Source organism: Leptodactylus fuscus, chromosome 6 (genome assembly GCF_031893055.1).
Source record: "Leptodactylus fuscus isolate aLepFus1 chromosome 6, aLepFus1.hap2, whole genome shotgun sequence".
Taxonomy (NCBI): Eukaryota; Metazoa; Chordata; class Amphibia; order Anura; family Leptodactylidae; genus Leptodactylus; species Leptodactylus fuscus.
This window is the reverse complement of record NC_134270.1, coordinates 117,927,800-117,949,837: the sequence shown is the minus strand read 5'-3', so window position 1 is coordinate 117,949,837 and position 22,038 is coordinate 117,927,800. Positions and strand designations below refer to the sequence as shown.

Sequence of the window (22,038 nt, the reverse complement as noted above, 5' to 3'; positions counted from 1 at the left end):
TGTGGCTGGGCCGATTGCATTGCAAAGGTTGAAAATTGCACCAAACCCAAACCAAGGTGGTGACCTACTGGTTCAAGGCCTACAGCACAAGACACATTACATTGTGGTATTTTCAGCAGTTTGTGGATGGAACTTGTTTAAATGCCCTCCACAACACTGGCACTGTATATTTCAGGTTAGCTGCCAGCAATACCACCAGCAGATACTTGTGTGTGTACGTCAAGTTTGCCCCGTCCTGTATGTTCACATGATGGTACAATGGCTTTAAGAGAGGATTTTGAGATTGTTTTCTGCCTCAAAATCTTCTCCAACAATGGGCCCTATGGAGACCATGGCAAAAAGCAGAGGCTAAGCATCTAGTTACGGGCATGGTTCCAAAAGTTGCAATGTGAACCCTTAGGGTTGGGCAACATGTGGTATAGTCACAGTCGGTAAATCACTGGCAGAATTGCTGATGGCTAACCCACTGCGATAACCACACGTTGCTGAAAAAATCTGCAGGGTGAAGTGTCTTGTGCCTTTACAACTTGCCGAAGGTAAATTTTTTTCCTCTGGGTATTGTGCACTTTTCAACCTAACCAGATCAACCATAAGAGTCAAACACGTGGCAAAAAATATAGACGGCGCAGATTTTAACAGCAGAGGAGCTGTCACATTTCATCATATATAAGGCGGATCTTCACTCAGCACCATGGATATGAATGCTGAACATACCCGTCTGTATACATATTACCCAGTGACTAACTGTACCGTAGTCCCTATATTCTCCTGTACTGCTCGGTCACCACTCTACAGATAACTGTACAGTTCCCCGTATTAAGAAGCCACAGATATCAGCTTGTAAACAGGGGCTGTCTATGATCTTGAGAGAAAAGCTTAAAGGGAGTCTATTATCAAAGCCCAAATTACCAACCTAGCCCCATAGATAATATTCAGGTGACCCTAAGCCAACAATGTTTTCCCCTTGTGAATACGTCCCTCTGTTGCCAAGCTATTGCTGTTTTTGTCAATATGCAAATAAAACTGGAACACGGGTTTTACAATGTTTAGATAAGGAACATATAACCCATTCTTCAATCCAAATAGTAGATGATCTTCAAGTCAAAGTGAACCTTTGTTGGGTCAGGTTATACAGCGATTTTGCCACCACTGTTAGGGCTGGTGAAAACTATCTTAGGGATATGGTCATGTGGATATGCTCTTAAAGGGTATTTTCATCTAAGACATTTAGGCATATCCTCAGGTATAATATTGTGATAACAAAATATTTCATAGTGCATTTTACCATTCCCCCATCCAAATTTACTAGTCTTTCGATTCAGGGATGTGACCCTACAGTCTGACCTTGTCCATTTAGTGCCATATTTTGTAGGGACACACTACTAGTTATAATTCATTTACGACTTTCCAGGAGGAACCACAAACACACAGCACAATGGATAGCTCTAAGAACAATACCCCAGAGTTCTCATTTCATGGGGACTCCCAATAATTTCTAACAGGCATAGACATATCAGGCAAAGTGACAGGTTCCCTTTAAGGTAAAAGAATACATTTCAAAAAAAAAAAAAAAAGTGTGTTGTAGTAAGTAAAAAAAAAAAAAAACAGAGGCAAACATCAGTTGTCCCTATGTGACGATACCCAAATCCTGCAGCTCATAACTTGTACAAAGTGTATGTCTGGATGTCATTAGGTATATATTGTACATATAGTGGTGCCCAGTCATTTACTTCCAAGAACGTTTCACACACCAAGGACAAGGAAAAAAAGAAAAAAAAAAAAAAGATCTTTATTGGAACACATCTGAACATCAGATATACTCTGGTTTCAGCTGGGTGGAAATTGTGCACCTCTTGTGGGACATTGAAACCCAAAGGACATCAGCAGGGACGAGGGGGCATGTCTTAAAGGAGTGGTAATAGGAGCGGCAATGGCAATTTTTTGTTTCGTTAAACCCCTGCAAGCAGCAAACCCGTTTAAATTTATGAAAAGTGAGGGTTCCCTGCCAAAGCTGAACCGTGAGCCCTAATGAGTCTTTTCCCTATTGAGCCTTGGTGGCTCTTGCCACATACAGCATATGCCGTTTGTGTGCCCACGGAACAAAGGCTCTGGGGACCATGGGTAAGCTTAAAGAGACCCCCCACAAGCACTGCTTCAGGTAAGTACACAGAAAAACCTATAAAACAAGCAAGTGTTCTAACCCCGGCCCCTGGACGTGGGATGGAAGAGTGGAAATAGTCAAGAGCATGGATTTAACAGAACCTGATAGAGGCCTGTGCTAAGGATGCACCCATTCATGGAGATTTTAAAACTGCCGTTCAAAAGAAAAGATGCTCCTAGGAAAGATGGAAAAACTAAAAAAAAAAAAATAATAAAAAAAAATTAAAGGATTCCCTTCAGCACCCCCTGCCCCTTTTCCACCATCCCACATGAGGAGGAGAGGTGTCCGCTGCTCCTGCCGCTCTGATTTCTCAATGGCTGATAGTTTTCAATGGTCTGAAATTAAAAATGGAAGACATTAGGACCAGCATGAAGACATAAATGCACATGTTCTGCTATGGCCATCATAAAATGCAGCTGTATGAACCTCATATATGTATATTATACGTGTGTACGTGAGGTCAAATAAGCTTTCCAGTCACTCACATATCACCAAACTGGCTCTGACACTCCTGATGTTAGATGGTGACAGACACAGGAAATGGGTGAGGACACCCACATTCACTGCAGCCTGGTGACTGGCACCTCAAACCACTTCCTGTTTATTAAGAGACATCAGGGAGGGAAGAGAAGGGATCTGTGGGCATCAGAGGACTGGTGAAGGGTAGGAGACTTTTTTTTTTTTGTAATTTCTCAGAGCCACCTTTATTATACTGAAACAGCAGGAGTACCCCTTTAAACAAGGCTTAAATTGCAAGTTTCATAATTTACTAATATAACCAAAGGTGCCCTAGTCTGCAAGTCAACAGCCACAGACCAAGGCGTGACTGATTTAGGCTAACAACTAGAACCCAGCATTCACAGGTCTTTATATCCTAACAGAATATACTCTCCTGTGTCACGCACAGTACAGAAATGGACTTGCTGGGATCTGGACCAGAGCAGGTATCTGGAGATTGGGGCATCCTGAATAATCAATGTACAGTGAAACCTCCTTGAGACGACAACCCAAAATCCATCACAGAAAATCAGGTCTGGTTAAGGAGATGGTCTTCTCAAAGAGGTGGTCCTTTCAAGAGGCTTTACGATTGCTTTATTATGGTTGGTAAGTGATGTAACTTGCTATTTTAGCATTATTTAAATGTAATAACCAATCTCTTTTACCTATACATGCAAATCCTGTTATTGTGGTCTCAGTGTTCAGACTTAGAACTCGCTTTACTATCCCTCCCATAATAGGTGGTCTCTTCTTAAGGAGTGACATTGTCCCCATAATCCTATCCCTCCCATGATCACTATTAGTGAGCAGAACCCTTCCAGAAATAGACTGATTAATTTCAGTTAACATCTAGTCATTACCTAAAAAAGCTATAGAGAATAGAGATGAGCGAACACTGTTCGGATCAGCCGATCCAAACAGCACGCACCCATAGAAATGAATGAAAGCACCTGTGACGCTGGCCGCCGGCAAAGTGTACGTGCCAGGTGCTTCCATTCATTTCTATGGGAGCGTGCTGTTCGGATCGGCTGATCCGAACAGTGTTCGCTCATCTCCAATAGAGAATAAATTAAAAGTAGCAGCACCGCACTTGCCCGTGGACTGAGTTACTGAATAGGGCTATGCAGCAATACAAGGCAGTGTGCGTGTATGAGTGTGTGTATGTGTGTATATATATATATATATATATATATATATATATATATATATAATTTTTTAATTTTTTTTTAAAGGTCCATACAATGTTTAGAAATCCAGAGACTCGGAAACAAAATTTATTAAAATTAATAGCGTCTTATTTGCCGTCATCCTACATGCTGACAGTACACATACATAGAAGCACTATGAATAACTACCTCATCCTGGGTGCACGCTTAGGGGGACAAACATTGCTTCAATTAACCAAGAAACCCCTTTTTATTGAAACAGCCAAACACATCCTGTCTGCATGGTGCATAAAGCAGAAGCAGCTGGTTACGCTGCTACACAGACGGCACGGATGTTGTTACTGCCCATTGTGACATGTAGGAACCATCGTCATCGCAGCAGTCTTTGACATTCGCTGATGTTGTGTAATCTCCGCTTACCAAAAATAAAAGATCTGTGTCCTGATCTAACGTGGTTCAAACCTCAAAATAGGGGAACTTTCTCTGAACATCTGCTGGGTGACTGAGGTGGTCTGTTAAACTTCTTCATGTACCATACTGCAGGACTAAATAATGGATTCTGCTCACAGTGGATCTCTACTGTCGACTGCTCTCACTTTATGCAGCAGAAGTAAAATCATGTATTTATATTCAATTACGTCTTTCAATATAGTGCCAAAAAGATATCAATGTATACTGTGAAAATGTTTGCCTCAAGGACATGCCTACATAGATTAGCTCTATCACAGGCTATGACTAGATTAGTCAAGCATCCTATGAAAATAGTCTAATTTGACGAAAGGGTGAGGATTCCTTGTCACTTATGTTTTCTATATTTCATGAGCTCTGACCACATCTACAATAAACACTTGCACCCACTACCACTCACCTATGTGAGCTTCTTGGCCTTGTTATACAGAGAATCCACAACTTTGCTCATGTTCTGAATGGTTTCCAGAGCAGCTTCGTATGTCTTATCTACAGGTGGTTCATCAAAAATGATCAACACCCCCTCTCCCTGATCTAGGATACCTGCACAGGAGAAAAAAAAAAGTAGTAAAAGCAAAGTTCACATCACATTTGTACCATCTGCCAAATCTGACCCATGGCTGCTCTAATGGTGCAGCTACAATCCGTTAGTTCTGTCTTCGGCCAGAAGGTCTCCAGCCCTCTATAGCTGGGTACTACTGTAGACCTTCCAGCCGAAGACAGAACAAACAGCTATAGGGGTCACAGTGATCGTCCTCATATGCCCCCTCGCCACTCTACTCTCTACTTCTTCTTCCTGCAAAGTGCTGATGTGGTGTTTGGTTGTGCACTTCTTTCAATGTCCTTCCAGTCATTCAGTCCCCTGCTTTATGGTACCATAGTGCAGGTGACAGGGTAGCCAGAAGGATAGAAGAGGTGCACGACCAGGTGCCGCATCAGCGCTTTACAAGAGAAATAGGTAAGTATGAAATTAAATATGTAATTTGATGTGGGCTGGGGTACTATTACCTGTCGGGGACACTATTACCAATGGGAAGACAATTACCTTTAAGGGGTGGGGGGTAATTGGGACACTATTACCTATGTTGGAGGGAGGGGAGGGGGGTAATTACTGTCCTTTGGGGAGACATCCAACATCTAGGCAGAAAACAAAATAGGTAAGCGTTTTTACAAACATGTTTTGTGTTCTTTGACAATATGTTAACATCAGCCTTATGGTTGCCTTCAATTTAACCACACATAACTTCCAGTTACATTGATACAGTTATAGAATTACTAATGGCCCTTTGAAGACAACCATAGGGATGATGTCCTCAGTGAAAAAGAGTTTGACAACTCTGCCCTAGGGGAACCATTTAATGAAGGGAGCCAGAAGGCCAAACTACCACTCCGGCTAAGGCTGGTTCACATCTGCGTTCAGTAATCATTTAGGAAGTCCGCTTGGGGACCCCCCCCCCAACAGAATACTGAAAGCATTAAAAAGCGGTGAGCAATGCCTGCTCATGGCACCATAGACTATAATGGGGGCCGTGTGCTTTCCTCACGAATCATGTGGAGAGAAAAGTACTTCAAGTACTACTTTTCTCTCCGCATGATTCCTGTGGACACTGCGTGGAAAACACACGGACCCCATTATAGTCTATGGGATCCGTGTGCAGTCATTGCTCACCACTCTTTAATGCGTTCGGTATTCCATTCGGGGGTGTCTCCAGGCATAACCTGAACTCTAAAGTGATACATTTTACCTGTAACCGATATATACTGTATATATAGTGCACTAACTCCAGTAGATAACGGTCTAGACTGGATGCAACTCCCAAGATGTAAAAAATACTAGGAATTACAGGCTTATCGGCCTCCGGAGGGAAACAAAAATGTCCCTATTCATGGTCTTCAAGAAGAAACTTTGAAGGCAGTGAGAAATTCAAGGAAAAATTTAGATTAGAAAATTGGAGAACGTCTTTACTCAAGAAATGCTTTACAAAGAATGGAAAAAAAACAAACAAACAACATTCAAAGCCAGCCAAAGCTCTCCCGAGGTTCTCCAGCTGTACCACATATAGGTTATTTTTTTAACCATGTTTGTAGAATTGCATATGCATGATAGCCCCATCAGCACCTATGTATATTTATAAAAACCCTTTTGTGATTCTACAACGCATTTCAATTCATATTTCAGTTATATTACCCTATATATTGCCGTTTGGCCAAGACAAGCTGGTTCTTGTTGACAGTCCGGCTCGTGTACCCACAAACATACTGTCAGTCCCATACTCTGACAGTGTAAAATATACTGTAGTCAAACTGTATTTTGTTTGTTTTTGTTCTAACTAAACAATTAGAAAGCATATAAGCTCTTTACGTAACACCTATTTAACTGGCCTCCAGGGAGCGCTCATCTTCTTGATCCCTTATCTCTAGCACGCAGGCCGCTCTCTGAGCCGCTGTTAATCCTCCGCACTGATGTGCTAATAAATTCTGCCCAGATGGCTGGGAACGTCTTGTTTAGCCTAAATGTACCAACATATTAAACCCTTTCTCATCAGGCAAGACGTGACACTTGGGAAAACAAGTGAATGTCATAAGTAAAGTTCTAAGTCATGTAAACCCGTGTGGATATATTTCTAAGGCTCACCGTGAAATTTCTTGTCTAGGATCATCTGGGATAGTTTGCGTTCTACCTCAGGCTGAAAAGAGAAAAAAGAAGGAATTTAGATAAAAGGACAAAAATATGACCTGCACAAAATGAGTCTGACCTGTAACCTTTTGACCAAGCACAGGATGCAGAACTTCCGCTAGTCTATAGGTGGAGTATCAGACTGTCCAGTTGCTCTGGGGCAATGGTATGCAGACACCAAAAAAATATTCACGACCTTTAACCTTTTAATCACCATACCATGAAGTATTATGTAAAACCTGAAAAATTCTAAGCTCTCTGACATGGAGCTGCTTGTCACTTACAGCTACTGAAGCTTGAGTCTGCATACGTCAGTAATGTTCCACTTACTGAATGGTGGCCTTATATGTAGCCCGTAACTTTATCCTGATATAACACATTACATTTAATGCCCAGAGTCCCCTTAGAGCACTGGATGCAAATGCGAGGTTTCTCTCCATTATAGTATGGGAATAAGGAGCGTAAGCTTCATTTAAAGCTACCTTTGCTATAAACACAGTACTGGGCACAACTTTTTTTTCCCCATTGCATGTTATCATCCCACCTACAAAATGCATCCATGACACTTTAAAGGACTACAAGAATAGCAAAGCAGACACGTGCATAGATGGATGAGAGCTTGAATATATAGACCAACTACAAGAGAAATATTCCTTACCTTTGACAGTTTGATGAGACTGGATATGTGATCAATCTACAAGGAAAATAGGACAAAATTACATCCAAAAGCTGATGTGACAACACATAGCAATGTTCTATGAAGAAGTCTTAAAATGGGTTGTCTGCTGTCAATAATTCTTATTGTTAGGACACCCTGAATATAAGCTATTTATCACTGGAGATATTCTCCTAATGTACTGGATGAAATCTCAGTTTTCATCTCTTTTAACCAAACAACATTCAAACAATAAAGCCTTAACGCAAAGGGTTATTTCAGAAACAACTTGTTACCCACTATCTACAGTATAGGGGGTAGTTTGATCAAGGGGGTCCAACCGAATCCACCAATGAGGACAACTGTGGTATCTTCTAAACACCAGTTTGAATGCAGCCTGCGGTCACAAATGTATGTTCCATTCCATTCATTTCAACTGGGCTGCCAGAGGTAACTGAGTGCTATACTTCGCCATCTCTGGCAGTCCCATAGAAATAAATGGAGTGGGAGTGAACATTTCCAAATGCCATCTCTGTTCAAACTGGTGTACAAAACACCCCAGTTATTGTGGTTAATGGAGGTAGCAGCACCAAACAGCAAGTTACACCATATCCTGTGAGGGGGTAGCTTGTTGCGCCTGGAATATCCCTTTAAGGGCTAGTTCACAGGTAGTTATTTGCGCCTGCCATGGCTAGCTGCGACTGTCATGGATTCCGACAGTCACGGCTTTCCGCTCCGGTTTAGGCCCAAATGAATGGGCCTAGTCCGGAGGGATTGTCTTGATGTAGATGCAGGCGTTTTTTTGCCCTGGATTTTGACGCAGATTCCACGTCAAAATCTGGACCAAATAACTACGTGTGAACTAGCCCTAAGAGGCAGGGCTTAACAGGATGCCTGTTAGTGTTAGTTGCTACAACTGTATATCAGTGGCTAAATAATCAAATTTTTAGTGACAAAATTTTTTTGAATATATAAACGAAAAAAATAAATAAATACACATGAGTGGCATCATAGCTACCTATACTATAAAACTAATTCATTTTATTTACATATCATTAAAGTGCAGTAAAAGTGTGTAAACTGTAAATCTAAAATGCAAAAAACAAGGGTGGAAATGGCCTTCCGCATTTCTCTTCTCCAAACAAGGCAATAAGTGTTAAGTCTGCTGCAGTTTAAAAATAAAACATACCTTGTCAAAACACAAGCTCTGTACAACTATGTTGATGGAAAAATGAAATAAATTCTGCACCAAGGCAAAAATAAAATATATATATAAAAAATAATCTTGCAGACAATGATTCTTAAGGGGTTAAAAAGGAGGCATCTGTAAGTGATGCTCAAACATGATGCTGCTAAGGGCCAAGAGTATGCTCCCATTATAATCCGTTGGCTAATAATAACTGATACATTCAATATTATCCAGATCTAATAATACTAAACAGATGCCTCTGTACATGTAATAAAGCTGCCTTTTACCGTCTACATTACTGTCACAAAACCTGTACATCGTGCAGCGGCTATGTGTCTTAACATGAATGCTAAAATTACGATGCATTACCACCAACTGAAAGAGCCTTAAAGGGGCTCTATCAGCAAAATCATGCTGCTAGAGCCCCACATATGCGTGAATAGCCTTTAAAAAGGCTATTCAGGCACCGTAAAAGTTATATTAAACTACCCCCCGTTTTAAAATAAAACCCTAAAAAAGAATGTGATCAACTTATCCATCGTGCACGGTGGGCAGGCATTCAAGGTCCGCCATCTTCTTCATCCACGCCTCCTCTTCCTCCAATGTCCTCGGGTCCCGTCCACCTCCGGCGCTCGCGAACTGACAGTGATAAAAAAAATGACCTGGGCGCACGCGCAGTAGAAGCCGCATGCTACTGCGCATGGGCCCAGGCCATTTTTTTTTCTATCAATGTCAGTTTGCGGGCGCCGGAGGAGGACAGGACCCGAGGACATTGGAGGTAGAAGAGGCGTGGATGAAGAAGAAGACACACTCTGAATACCCGCCCAGCGTGCACGATGCGTAAGTAGATCATATTCTTTTTTAGGGTTTTATTTTAAAATGGGTGTGTGTGAAAATATAACTTTAAAGGGTGCCTGAATAACCTTTTTAAAGGATATTCACGCATATGTGGGGCTCTATCAGCATGATTTTGCTGATCGAGCCCCTTTAAGTGGATCAGAAACAGCAGGTAGACCCTGAAAGTATGCTACAGAGATAAAGGTATAAGGACATACTGCAATCCAATCTGGTTCTATCTTAATAATTTGCCCTTAATAGAAATTACAAACTCATTTAGCTAAGGGCAGGTATGCTTACTGTGAGGTCAGTGGAGACGGCTAAAAGTGAACCCAATCTCACTTTTCTTAGACAGATAAGAATTATACCAGCCAGCCCAGTACTTACCTGTACTCTAGAGAAAGGCTCAATGACTCGAATAAGATTCTGTTCCAACAGGTTGTCATAGAGTTTAGCCAAATGGGTGCTAATAATGGGGTCCTCCCGCAACTCTGCCTTGTAATCTGTCAGCGCCTATAGGAGACGATTATAAGAGATTAACATGGATTCTATTATCGTCTTAGTCATACAAAAGTGATTTCTGAGCAACATTATTACTAAATTCAGTCTTATGACCGGGGTCTAAAAGCAATAGACCCTCTTACCTTCTCAAAATTGGCAAGAGAGCGGTTCTTGCTGGCCTGGGCCACACACTTCAATGCTTCTGTCTGTAAGGCAAATACAAATATTAATTCCATTTTCCATTTCAATAAAGAAGCCAGAACATTTAATAGCTGTTGGACTGAGGAAAAAGGGGTTTTGTTGGGGCAAAAAAAAAAAAAAAAAAAAAGGTCCCTCACATCAGCCTTCTGCAACATTCCAGATCAAAGAGGAAGAAATGGAGAATATATTCATAGCATAGGACATCAAGCATTTTAACTGCTAGCAAGAAATGTGACATTTTGACTTCAACGGTCACGTGTCAATGGTGGTAACTTCCCCTCTCAAAGACAGCTGACCACTGAAGGAAGGAGAAGACAGAGTCTTTTTGAAAAGGTTCATAGATTTGGATAATCTCTTTTTACATTGCAGGGCCCTTGGAAACTAGTTGGTAATGGGGAAACCTGTTGCATGGAGCTCTTGAAATTAGCTGTTAGTTGTAGTGATCCCCTATGCAAGCCCTTATATAGCTGCCTCCAATTAAGGACTTCGATATGTGCACTGTGTGTTAGTGTTTAGGTGCTTTTCCCCATTAGGCAATACTTAGTGGAGAGAAAGTTACTGACCACAAACCTGAACACTTCACAGAAAGGCTAAAAATTCTCATTTTACATCTTTCATCATATTTAGAGGAACAACACCAGATGTGACAAACATAAGGTCAAGTTGTCAGTTACCAACCTGTCGTCCAGCGTAACGGAGTGCCAGCTTCCCGCTCACCAGGGCTTGCACGTCTTCTGGCCTGTAGGGTGGACAAACAATCTCAGGAGAATGTTCTAAGCAGAAAAACCTTCTAAAATCCTGAAGCACAATGTTCTATGATTTCACCTGTGTAATCACCACCAGGTAATCACTAAATGACACAAAATCCAGTTATTTCTAACACCGACACTACTGAAGGACATAACACCCTCTTATTCAGGATCTAGGCTTAAAGAGGACCTTTCCCTATCTGGGGCACATGCGGTGTAATACACCACTAGAAAGTCGACAGTGTGCTAAATTCAGTGCACTATCGGCTTTCCCATTCTGTGCCCCGGTAAAGATCTATTGGTGCCAGTACCGTAACTCTTCCCTGTCAGAAGGGGGTTTTTGACAGTCAGTCAGGAACGCCCTTCCTCACAGCAGCGTCTATTGTGCTGCACTGTGTGGGCGGGGAGGAACGCCCCCTCCCCTCCTGATAGTACGCAATACACACTATTGTGAGGAAGGGCACTCCTGACTGACTGTCAGGAACACCTTTGTGACAGTGAAGAGCTACGGTACAGCATACTGTCGGCTTTCTAGCCGTGTATTACAACGCATGTGCCCCAGGAGATGAAAGGTCCTCTTTAAAGTGAGTGATAGGAGAGGGAATGGGGGCTCTGTTCATGAATAAACTAAAGCTATGAGTCCAGTGATTTATTTTAGCTCTCCTATTAGTCAAATGTGTAGTATAGTAAGCCACAGATCCACTTTATACCACTTTGCATATGTGTTATACCCAGCACACTCTTCCCATTCATGCTCTTCTATTTTCTTAGCTACTATTTTGTGTGAGGGAAACCAAAAGGGAAAAATATTCATGATCTGTTAGTGTACAGGCAAGCAAACATTTTGCTGCACACTTGTACTCTTGCTTGGCAAGACAAATCTTATGAACGTCGTGTGGATTGAAATCATCATCATGCAAATCAATATGTATAGAGTAACTGGCAGGTGTATGTGTGGACATTTATGTAAATGATGAATTGTTATTTAGTGTCTGCACACAAGGCAATGTTGGGCCAGTGTTATCATGATCACATAGTAAAGGCTTTGGACCTGTAACTTCATACAGCTGCTACAAACCAAATAAACACCAACCTCTTTTCCCAAAAATGGATGAATCCTTTAAGGTGACACTTACGTGTTCAACATGATCTTGCAGAGCAGCATGTATTTCAGAGCTGTGATAGCTCTGGGACTGTCAATGGAATCATACCCCTCAAAAGCCTCATAGAAATAAGAGTAAGCCGTTTTCCAGTCCTTCTCCTCTGCTGCATGGATTATGCCTGAAATGCCAACACAAATAAGACTGAACAAACATGAGAAGTCATAAATGTATTGCCCTAGTTAAATCAGGACTTCATAGGCTTCAGGTTCAGTAGTGTCCATGATTCGTAAGCAGGTGAAGTAATGTACACCTTTATATAGAATGTATGTTACTGACCTGACTGCATATCCAGTGCAGCTTGGAGTTTGGGTGGGCAATAGATGGCGTTGGCTGTAGTACGGGCAGATGTCAGGGCGGCTCTGGCTTTGGGTAAGTTACTAAGGGCATGGTAGGTCTTGCTCTCCAGGAGTTGAACCTCAACCAAAAGGGCTTTGTCATCCATCTTCTTCAGTTCTCGTAGAAGCTGTGAACCTAGCAAAAGATCAAGCTGGATTAATTTATGAAGACACAGACTGATAAACCCAAATAAATAAAGATTATGTGTATAGGATAGTGACAAAGCACCGAAGGCATCTGGATTATAACAACCAGGTCGATTCTTGTTTAGGAAGTTGTCTAACATTCTGCAAATTCTCTCAAACCTAGTGGAATACTGTATCTAACGTTCTCTAACAAGGCTAACCAGAAGGGTAATTGTCATCGATATATATTATAAATGTCCCAATGCTTCTTTATTTCTAAACAAATTTACTACATGTGCACTAAACACTTAAAAGGGAACATGTCACTAAATTTTAGGGGACAAAACTACCGTTATGCTCTAATAATGGGGTGTAAAATCTAAACAGAAGTTCTAAGAAAATGAGGGCTATATAAAATGAGCAGAGAACATTCATGACAATGCATTCACAAGCCTAGTAACACCCAGCGTATAACCAGAGGCCAGAACACCATGCTTCACTGATACTGAATGCCGTTTAGAATACTAAATCACAACAGTATAGAGCTGTATAACATAATACTGGTGGCTCACTGCCCTAAAATCTAGTGACGGACTCCCTTTAAGAAACTAAGTGAGAATTCACGTCACGACTGTGACGTGACAATAAGAGAATGACTGCCACCTGCTGGCACACCTACCTAACTGCAATGCCTCTTGGTAACGTTTAGTGTCAAAGTAGAGCGACACGAGCCGAGCCTAGGGGAGAGAAGAAAAAAAAAAAGACAAAGTGAATGAGTAATATAGGAAAACAGTGAAGTGCTCATGATGCTAATGACAAAACCATATAACTGGAAATGGCTATTAGAAAATGAGAGCTACAGACTGATGTGTAAGATTGTCTAGATTGACAGCTCATATAAAAGGATTAGACTTATTTTTCTCTGAGTCACTCGTACCTCCAGTGCCTGGCGCAGAAAGGTTCTCTTTTCAGCCTTGGCCCATTCAATGCATTCCAAGCACAGCTCCACCTGAAAATAAAAGAAAACAATCACAGGTTACACACAATGTGTGAAAGGCCGGTAATATACAGAACACCTACAAAGTAGGAAATAAGGTTTTGATATTATATACTTTAACTAGGGATTTTACAGAATAGCGAGAGAGTACCCTTATTAATGGAATCTATTAAAAACTAAAAATAGAACTGCCCATGGCAATGAGAAAAGTTTAGAACTAAGTATCATTGTAGTTTTAGGGTTAGAATGAGCATACAGATACATTTATTGTCCACCTTGCCTTCATGTTTTACGGTGGATTGGTCATTTTCATCATTTTATTTGTTAGCTTATTAAGTGTGTACGCACATATTTATTTTATACAGGTTGTATATGAGTAAAATTATTTTTTATTAGGGTAATACAATATGTAGTGATTTATTTGTGTTATAATCTGCCTTCAAGTTTTAGGCTTCAGTTAGCTTGTTTTTCACATTGCTCAAAAAACTAATACTTTATTCTACAGAACACCTAGGAAGTGTACAAATTATTTTTTAGGGAGCCTTCACACGGAGTAAACGCGCATGTATTGTTGCAAAATACACGTGTAAAAATAAGACTCCCATTGACTTCAATGGCATTTTTTACACGTGTAAAAATACGCCTGTAAAAAAAGTCATTGAAGTCAATGCGAGCCTTATTTTTACACGTGTACTTTGCAAAAATACACGCACGTTTACTCCGTGTGAAGGCTCCCTTACATTGTCTTATTCTTTTAAGAAGGGTAATGGATGGTACAAACTACTGGTGTATGGACTGCTTTAGTTCAACTACAAAGAGTCACTGGGGGTGGGGAGGGGGTTCTCAAACTCTCAGAGAATAAACTTCTGGAACAAAATGTAGTAATAGTCTGCAGATACACCAAGTCTTTGCAGCTTTTTTGGAATATGTAAGCATATGATGAAATAAGCAAAAATCTTCAAGTGAATGTTTGTGAAAGTCAAGACACTTTTGAAACGGTGAGCATCTTGTATAAGTGCCGTCCATGACCTAAAAAGGACCACTGTTTAGGTCATGGGAGAGATTTGGTACCTTCTATTTTACTACAGTGGATTTCTACAAGCTTTCTACTGCTAGTCTACACATAATACTACACTGCATTGCAGCGATGCCAGCTGGGGCTCTAATATCAATGTTTATTATTTGTGGCCAATTGCCTGGTATGTAACATGTATGTTACCCTCACAAGTGAATTCAAGGTGTTTCAATATCAGATCAGTGGAGGACTGACATCCGCACTACACGTTAATCAGCTGTTCCAGACAGTCCTTGATGCAAAAGTAGTAGACAAAGTCCACACTATAGCAATGGTGCCGAGATACTGTAGCTTTTCTCCCTTTCAAGTGAATGATAAAAGAGGTGCAGTATTCTGGCACGGTTGCTGTACGGTGAAGGCTATGTGGTACACCTAATGCCGAGGATTGGTCATCGATATCACCATTAGCTAGCAAACCCAGAAAAAAACCCCTTTAAGTGCTATTCTTGGTAGCCACGTATTCCGTGTCCAAACACGTTTATCCAAAGTGTGCGGGAAACACTTACAGCAGTCCATAATTTTCAGGAGAGCCTAAAACAACCTTCCATTCTCACCTCCTGTCCAGTGGCAGCTTCCATATCCAAGAAGAGGTCCAAGAGAGATCTCACTAGGCGGGCCGCTTTTGCCTTGCTGATGGAGTTCAGGAAGGGGCGCACATATTTCAGTAGACCACCAAGCTCTGAAACAGGAGGGGACAAGAACACATTAGAAAAGTCAATAAAAACAGAAGTGTCGAAAATTAACCTGCACCCAGCATGCACTTCACTAGTCCTTTCCTAAGGATTCCACCATTCAAGAAGACTGCTGGTTCTCACGTGTCTGGTATAAAGCATCGCAGCGTGCTACCAGACAGCAGTGCACTGTGGGAGACAAATGACTGCAAGATCCCTCGCTGGTCATGTGATCCAGGTGAAATTTAACAGCTTTGGATGTACATAGAGGGAAGTACAATATACTTTGAGTTGAAGATTATTTATACAGACTTGTAACATTCTATTTATTATATAGTTATATTAGAATACATGAGCTGTGACATCTATGAGACCAGGTATCTCACCTCCCCCCATACACATGTATATGCTGAGTGACAGTTTATTTATTAACACTCTGTATTTAAGGAAAGCTGCCAACAAGAAGGGTACAGAAGAACATGGAATCAGTGTCACACAGTAGGTCTGGGCACCAATAAAGGAGTTTCTTTGGGACTAATATACTGATGACCAATACTTACAACTGGTCATCAATATCTAATTGGTGGGGGTCCAAAACCCAGTACCTCACCGATCAGCTAGATGAAGAGGCTACGGTGCTCACAAGCTCTCAGTACTCCACCACAGATATATCCGTTTTACTAGATACCAGCATATCTCCATAAAGTAACCATTCTGGAGCATTTTATCTTTATGGTACAGCACACTACATCTTACAAACACAGACATGTCAGGGGAGCTTTTCCACTACCATCATAGAAAACATTAGTATAATCCTAAATTATTAAACAGCTAATTTAGGGAAACAAACAGGTTTTCCCATTTTGGGCAAGTTAAGTTATCTCTATCAATAGGAGAGGGAATAACTTGCAGATCAATGAAGGTCCAACTAGTTAGACCCCACCAATCTAGAGAATAATGGGAGAAGTGGGTATCACAGCCCAGGAAAACGGAAGACAGCCCGTGCTACCAGATTGGTAATTATTGCACTTGATAAAGGAGCGTTTAGCTCTAAAATGTAAAGTGCCCTGTATACAATAAAGGAAGTTTGTACTAAAGTTCCATTATGACCGGGTAATATTGTGCAAGAGCACAGGCTGTCCACCATTTTCCTGGCCTGCTATACCCAATTCTCCCAGCGTACTTTGATGTTCCGATCCTTTCCTTGATGTAGGATGACCCCAGCTACCACTCCCACCTTGGATTTAACACCAGGCTCTCTGAGTTGTTGTGACTATATCATGACACACCAAGGTGAAAGACCAACTGGTCAATTTATTCACAAAGAACCTATGTTTCCACTCATGATGTACAAGATGTGCCGCTCAGCGTCTGTCATTTTCTTTTGAGGTTTTCAATCTAGAGAATGGGGGATTTTTGTCCCCTGATCTGAGAGGAATGGTGATTGGTCAGTGTGCACACATTACACCACCAATTTTAGTGGAAGTTGCAGAGATAACCGAGAAACCAGTGGTGTCTCTTTAATGGTAGATTACAGGTATCTTCACTTCATAAAAGCATAATAAGACATATATTTCTCAAACAACAATGAACATGAATCCCATAAACTGTCTTTGATGTCACTTCTGCAGAGGGTCTGGAATAAGACACCATCCACTGCTATTTTCATGCGCTCGGAAAGTGAAAGATGGCCTCTAGGGTACATCAGATAGGATCTGATCACATCTCAGAAGTTGCAAAACAATTTGTGGGATGAAACCCAATAGCCTGTCAACAGGTCCAGCATCAGCACAACTACCATGACAGAAGAACAACATCAATACCCACTACATTTGTCACTGCCTTGTAACACCTAGTAGCTGTTTATGGATCAATCTTTCATAAATAGCCTCTGTAAAAAGATAACCTTCACTTTAAAGTATGGAGTAAAGAGGCCTTGGCCATCAACACATTGTGCAGCCCTCTCAGGTCACCGGTCTCATAAAACACTGAAGCTCGGATATTACACAGAAGGCCTTAGGGAATCAGTGTTCATGATGAATAATTCCTGTTTGCCAAAAATAACAGGAGCGGCCTGGGAGTGACAATGCCAAATCTCCATGCCCTAGTGTGGTTAGACAATGAATTCATACAAGCACAACCGCCAATCTGAGGGAAGAGACTGAAGCAGACATCAAGTGCTAAGCTGCATTCACACGGCCTATTTTTGTAATCCTACATGGTACATCTGCAAACCAAGAATAAAATTTTTTAAAAAAGTGGGGTGCCGAAGCGTATGTGCACCCAAACAGACTATTTTGATCTGAAAAAAACAGACCAGAACACATCATGCCCTAAGTTGTTTTTTTTTCTTCATAAAACCCAAAAGGGCTAGCATGAAATAAACTGAAGTGCTTGTGGCTCTATACACTGGCAATGGGTCTGTGTCATGTCCAAAGGATGTGAGCATGAGAGTAAAAGTGGATCAGCTGTAACACCAGGCATATCCCATGAACAGGTTCTAGAAATAAAAGCAGACTCTTTGAGCAATGTATTATACTCTGATGTGTTCAATTCTATTATCTTGTAGAACCAAAGTGTTCTCATATGAACTCACCTGCAGCCTGTCCGGTTTTGGCCAGAAGCCCACCCAACTCCAAGATGCTTTGCTCCTTGACGCGTACGGCTTCCTCATCGCTTTCCTGAATGTCTCGCTTCACTAAAAGCAAAGAAAGACAGCTTTAAGATCCAGCATCTGTCTATGGTATGATACACATTACAGCAGATACCAATTCTAAATCTAGATTCTTTACAGCATCTTTGATCCAGATTTAATACATTTCAGCGATAGAACCTAATAATCTTGGTTGCAATCATAGTTGCAATCAAGGATGCAACCTTGTATGAAGGACCTGTGAAGATACAGTCACAAATAATCCACAGGTTCTGCACCCCAAAGCAGTCCAGCCAGAATCTGCGACTGAATGATCTTATCTGGAGGCATGATACACTGATATTGGAGGAAGGAGGCCCTTCTCTCCTCCCCTGTTGTGGAGAGGCTCCTCAGAGTGTAGGTGGTGTGGAATTGGGTAACGTCTTACTGGTAGTTTTGAAGGTTTTATTTTGAGAGAATGCTGCTGTCAATGGGCCTTAAATGAAAAGAAGTCTGTACCTTCTATTAGACAAAGGGAAGAATGGGTGCAAAAATGCTGGCAGTGATGCTGTACTCTGGTGTTTGGCGCTTATGCAGAGGTATTTTGTCCTGCACGGTGACATGAGTTTGTCAATGTGCAGGCGAGATGTGCTGCACTTTGGGGTATCTTCTGCTGGATGCTGATACATGATGCTGCTGGGAAGTAGTCAGTGCAACAATGTGGTGTTTGGTATTGCTAGATTTTTTGTGCGTTGTACTACAGTATTTAGTTGTTTAGTGTGGTCCAGTCCTTCTGCTCTGCAGTCCCGATCTTGCTCCATACCATCGGAGCAGAGAGGAAGCCCCCATAGATGTGAATGCACTTGGATAACACTGAGCGTCATCCGACTGCATTCCACTACATACACACTTCAAGGGGTCTTACTGTATATGTTGAACATAGCAAGAAAACCCAACGATATAATTAAATGTTCAATATTTCAAACAAGCTGCAAAATGGACATGTATGGGACCGATACTGTGTTTTTCCCAGGCTCACTACTGCATACACTAATCTGTGATAATACACGGCATGTATATGGAGTCATAGAGGTGAACAGGTCAATTTGCTAACTTTGAAAAACATGGCTATCACACTGAAAAAACACATGCTCTTGTGCTTATATTCTATATCAGCATTTAAAAATCAATTTCATATCACTGCCAACATATTGTCTTGCAGTCAGCAAATATAGCAGTTCCTTTTGTTTTCAGGGAGTTAAACCACTCCTGAAGGAGCCCGACAACAGCTTTCTTCCCTCCTCCTATTCTGTGTACATGCAGGGCTCAGCCAAGCAGAGTGTGCATGTGTGTGAGGATATCAGACAAGATAGCGGCTAGTCTAACAGATTAAATAGCCCTTCCTAAGCTCCCACTGCATGCCCAGCCAAGCTTGTATGTGTATATAAGACAGGTACACCAATGCAAGGTGTCACAGAGACCTTTGGTCACTGCCAAAATCACTGTGTAACCCCAGCCTAAGGGCCCCTTCACACAGAGTTTACGCTCCATGTATTCTGTATATGCTCCGCTCATTTTACACGTGTAAAAATACACGTGTAAAATGTAGTTAGCCATTGAGTTCAATGGCTCTTTTTGTATAACAAACGTCTTTTTGAGAGCGCGCGCGCAAAAAGATGCGTGTTGTACGAACATGCCAGTGAACTCAATGGCTAACTACATTCTACATGTGTATTTTTACACGTGTAAAATGAACAGAATACACGGAGCGTAAACTCCGTGTGGAGGGGCCCTTACAGTCTGTGCCTTAAAACATGTATCAATGTAAAACATCTCATACGTGAGGGTATACTACAGTTGTAACAATTCTCTGAGAGTAGCCTTCTGCCTTCTGTTGTCACAGGTACAAACATTGGAAACCCAATGTTTGACAATGTGGCGCATCCTTAGCGCAAGGTCCTTTCTTGTGCCAAAGACGCACTACATACCCTGTTCTGTGCCTTCACAACCACTTTAAGAAGTTAGGCAGCGGTAGAGTGTTTAGTTTAGGGACAAATTTTCAATTTATGCCAGACAACCGCTGTAATAAATCAACCCCTAGCAGTCTGGAGCCTGGGCTGTTAAAGGGGTTATTCTAGGCAAAAAAAAAAAAAAAAAAAATCGGCAAGGGAAAGTGTAAAAAATAAATAAATAAAAAAAATCATACTGATCTTTTCCCAAAACAGTCCAGTCCTGCTTGTCCATTGTAGTGTTCCGGCAGAAGACCCTGGCGCACATGACTGCTGTAGCCAATCAGCAGCCTCAGCAAAGGACAATGTGACATCACGAGTCACTTCCTGGGGCTGAATATTGACATCAGTGGTCATGTGACCACTGAGGCCAAGCAGCAGAAGGGATGTTATAGCCGGTGAGCAGTTTCACTTCAAGAAGACACTGGAGCAGCAGGAATAGACTGCACTGGGAGGCCACTGGAGCAGCAGGACTGGACCGCACTGAGAGGCCACTGGAGCACCGGCGAGTAGGATTTTTTTTTCCCACCTTGCCCAGCCTATTAAGAAAATAATTTTTTTTCAGCCTCTGGGAATAAACTACAATGTCCTCGTTTAGTGACTAGCTTCTCACTTGACATATGTGTAAAGATTCAATTCATGTTCCTTTGTTGTATCTGTTGACAACCAATACGACACCAAAAACAATTCTCATCTGGCTTGACTAACAGCTGTCCAACAGCCTGGAATGGCGAATCTGCCTAGTCATGCAGTAATACATAGCACTTATTTCATTCCATCAGAACTGAGATTGTGTACAGTCCTCCTACATGTATCAAACCCCCAAGTAGTCCTTACCTACAACTATGAGTAAGCGACAAGTAAGGACCACTTACAGACTAGAAATACATAGGTACAGCTTCTGAATTATAATGGGATGACTTTGGGTTTTCAATGCACCACGTACTGCTAGTCCAAGACTTTCTTTAAGACTGTGCTGAAACTTACTGTCCCACAAGAGGTCTGTGCATCCTGTTTGAAACTGATGGGCAGCTATACTTGGAAACCTATATGCTATAGTGGGTGTGCCTTACCTGCCCTAGTCTATATAACCAGGCAGATTTGCCTTTTGTGGCTGTAGGAAAGCTGTGTGACACTCAGCTTTCTCAGATTCTGATACATATAAGTAATTGGGTGACACAATGGAGATTTGGTTGGCATTTTAAGTCTAAAATTTTGGATGTCTTTTTATAACTATAATAAAAAATCTGCTATATCATATTATATATAATTATATTACACACATGCACCCAGTGCACTGAATATACTAGGAGCCAATGGCACTATATGGATAGAAGCCTGGTATACACTGATCACGTGTGCTCCTCGGCCTGTCGGCTCCACTACCCCGGGTCCAGGCTCTACATATCCATACACACAGCTATAACAATGGCACACTGTCAGCACTGTGGACTCCATGTTTGCCCCCATACACAGCCGGCACTAGCGCTCTCTTCCCGGCTCACACAGCCGCCCCCCTCACCTATAGACTGCAGGATGTCTATACTCGCTGCTCGGTCCGTCACCAACATTTCTTGCGCTCTCTGGAACTCGATCACAGCCGCTGTCGCCATCTTGCCCTATTCCTGCACCCTGACACAGCTCTTCCGGGCCGGAAGTAGCGGTACCGGAAGTTCACCCCCCTCAGGGCAAGCCTGTTCCGGGGGATAACGCGGGGGCTCTTGGGTAGTGTAGTTTTGCGGTGGGATAATGGCGTATGGAGATTTACTTGCTGGGGTATAGAGACAGGTTCTTAGTGTGAGCAACTGGTGCTGTAAATGTATAAAGTATAGGGTGAAGACCAGTGAATTGTAACTGCTATGGCTCCACCCCATGTTGTCAGGAAATGCTAGGAACTGCATTTACACATGAGGTCCCAAGTTTTAAAG

At 41.8% G+C, this 22,038-nt stretch overlaps 1 protein-coding gene across 1 annotated transcript; it reads right to left on the bottom strand.

The window, feature by feature from the left end:
* Positions 1–1,771: 1,771 nt before the first annotated feature.
* Positions 1,772–21,780, bottom strand: PSMD11 (proteasome 26S subunit, non-ATPase 11). The gene is made up of 14 exons (XM_075277144.1): positions 21,633–21,780; positions 18,066–18,167; positions 15,353–15,477; positions 13,664–13,735; positions 13,406–13,463; positions 12,542–12,736; positions 12,239–12,383; positions 11,032–11,092; positions 10,296–10,358; positions 10,039–10,164; positions 7,629–7,664; positions 6,929–6,980; positions 4,694–4,836; positions 1,772–2,496 (listed from the first exon to the last, which is right to left on the bottom strand). The coding sequence occupies exons 1-13, from the start codon at positions 21,721–21,723 to the stop codon at positions 4,694–4,696; spliced, it is 1,269 nt and encodes a 422-aa protein (XP_075133245.1). The 5' UTR covers positions 21,724–21,780; the 3' UTR covers positions 1,772–2,496.
* Positions 21,781–22,038: the final 258 nt, after the last annotated feature.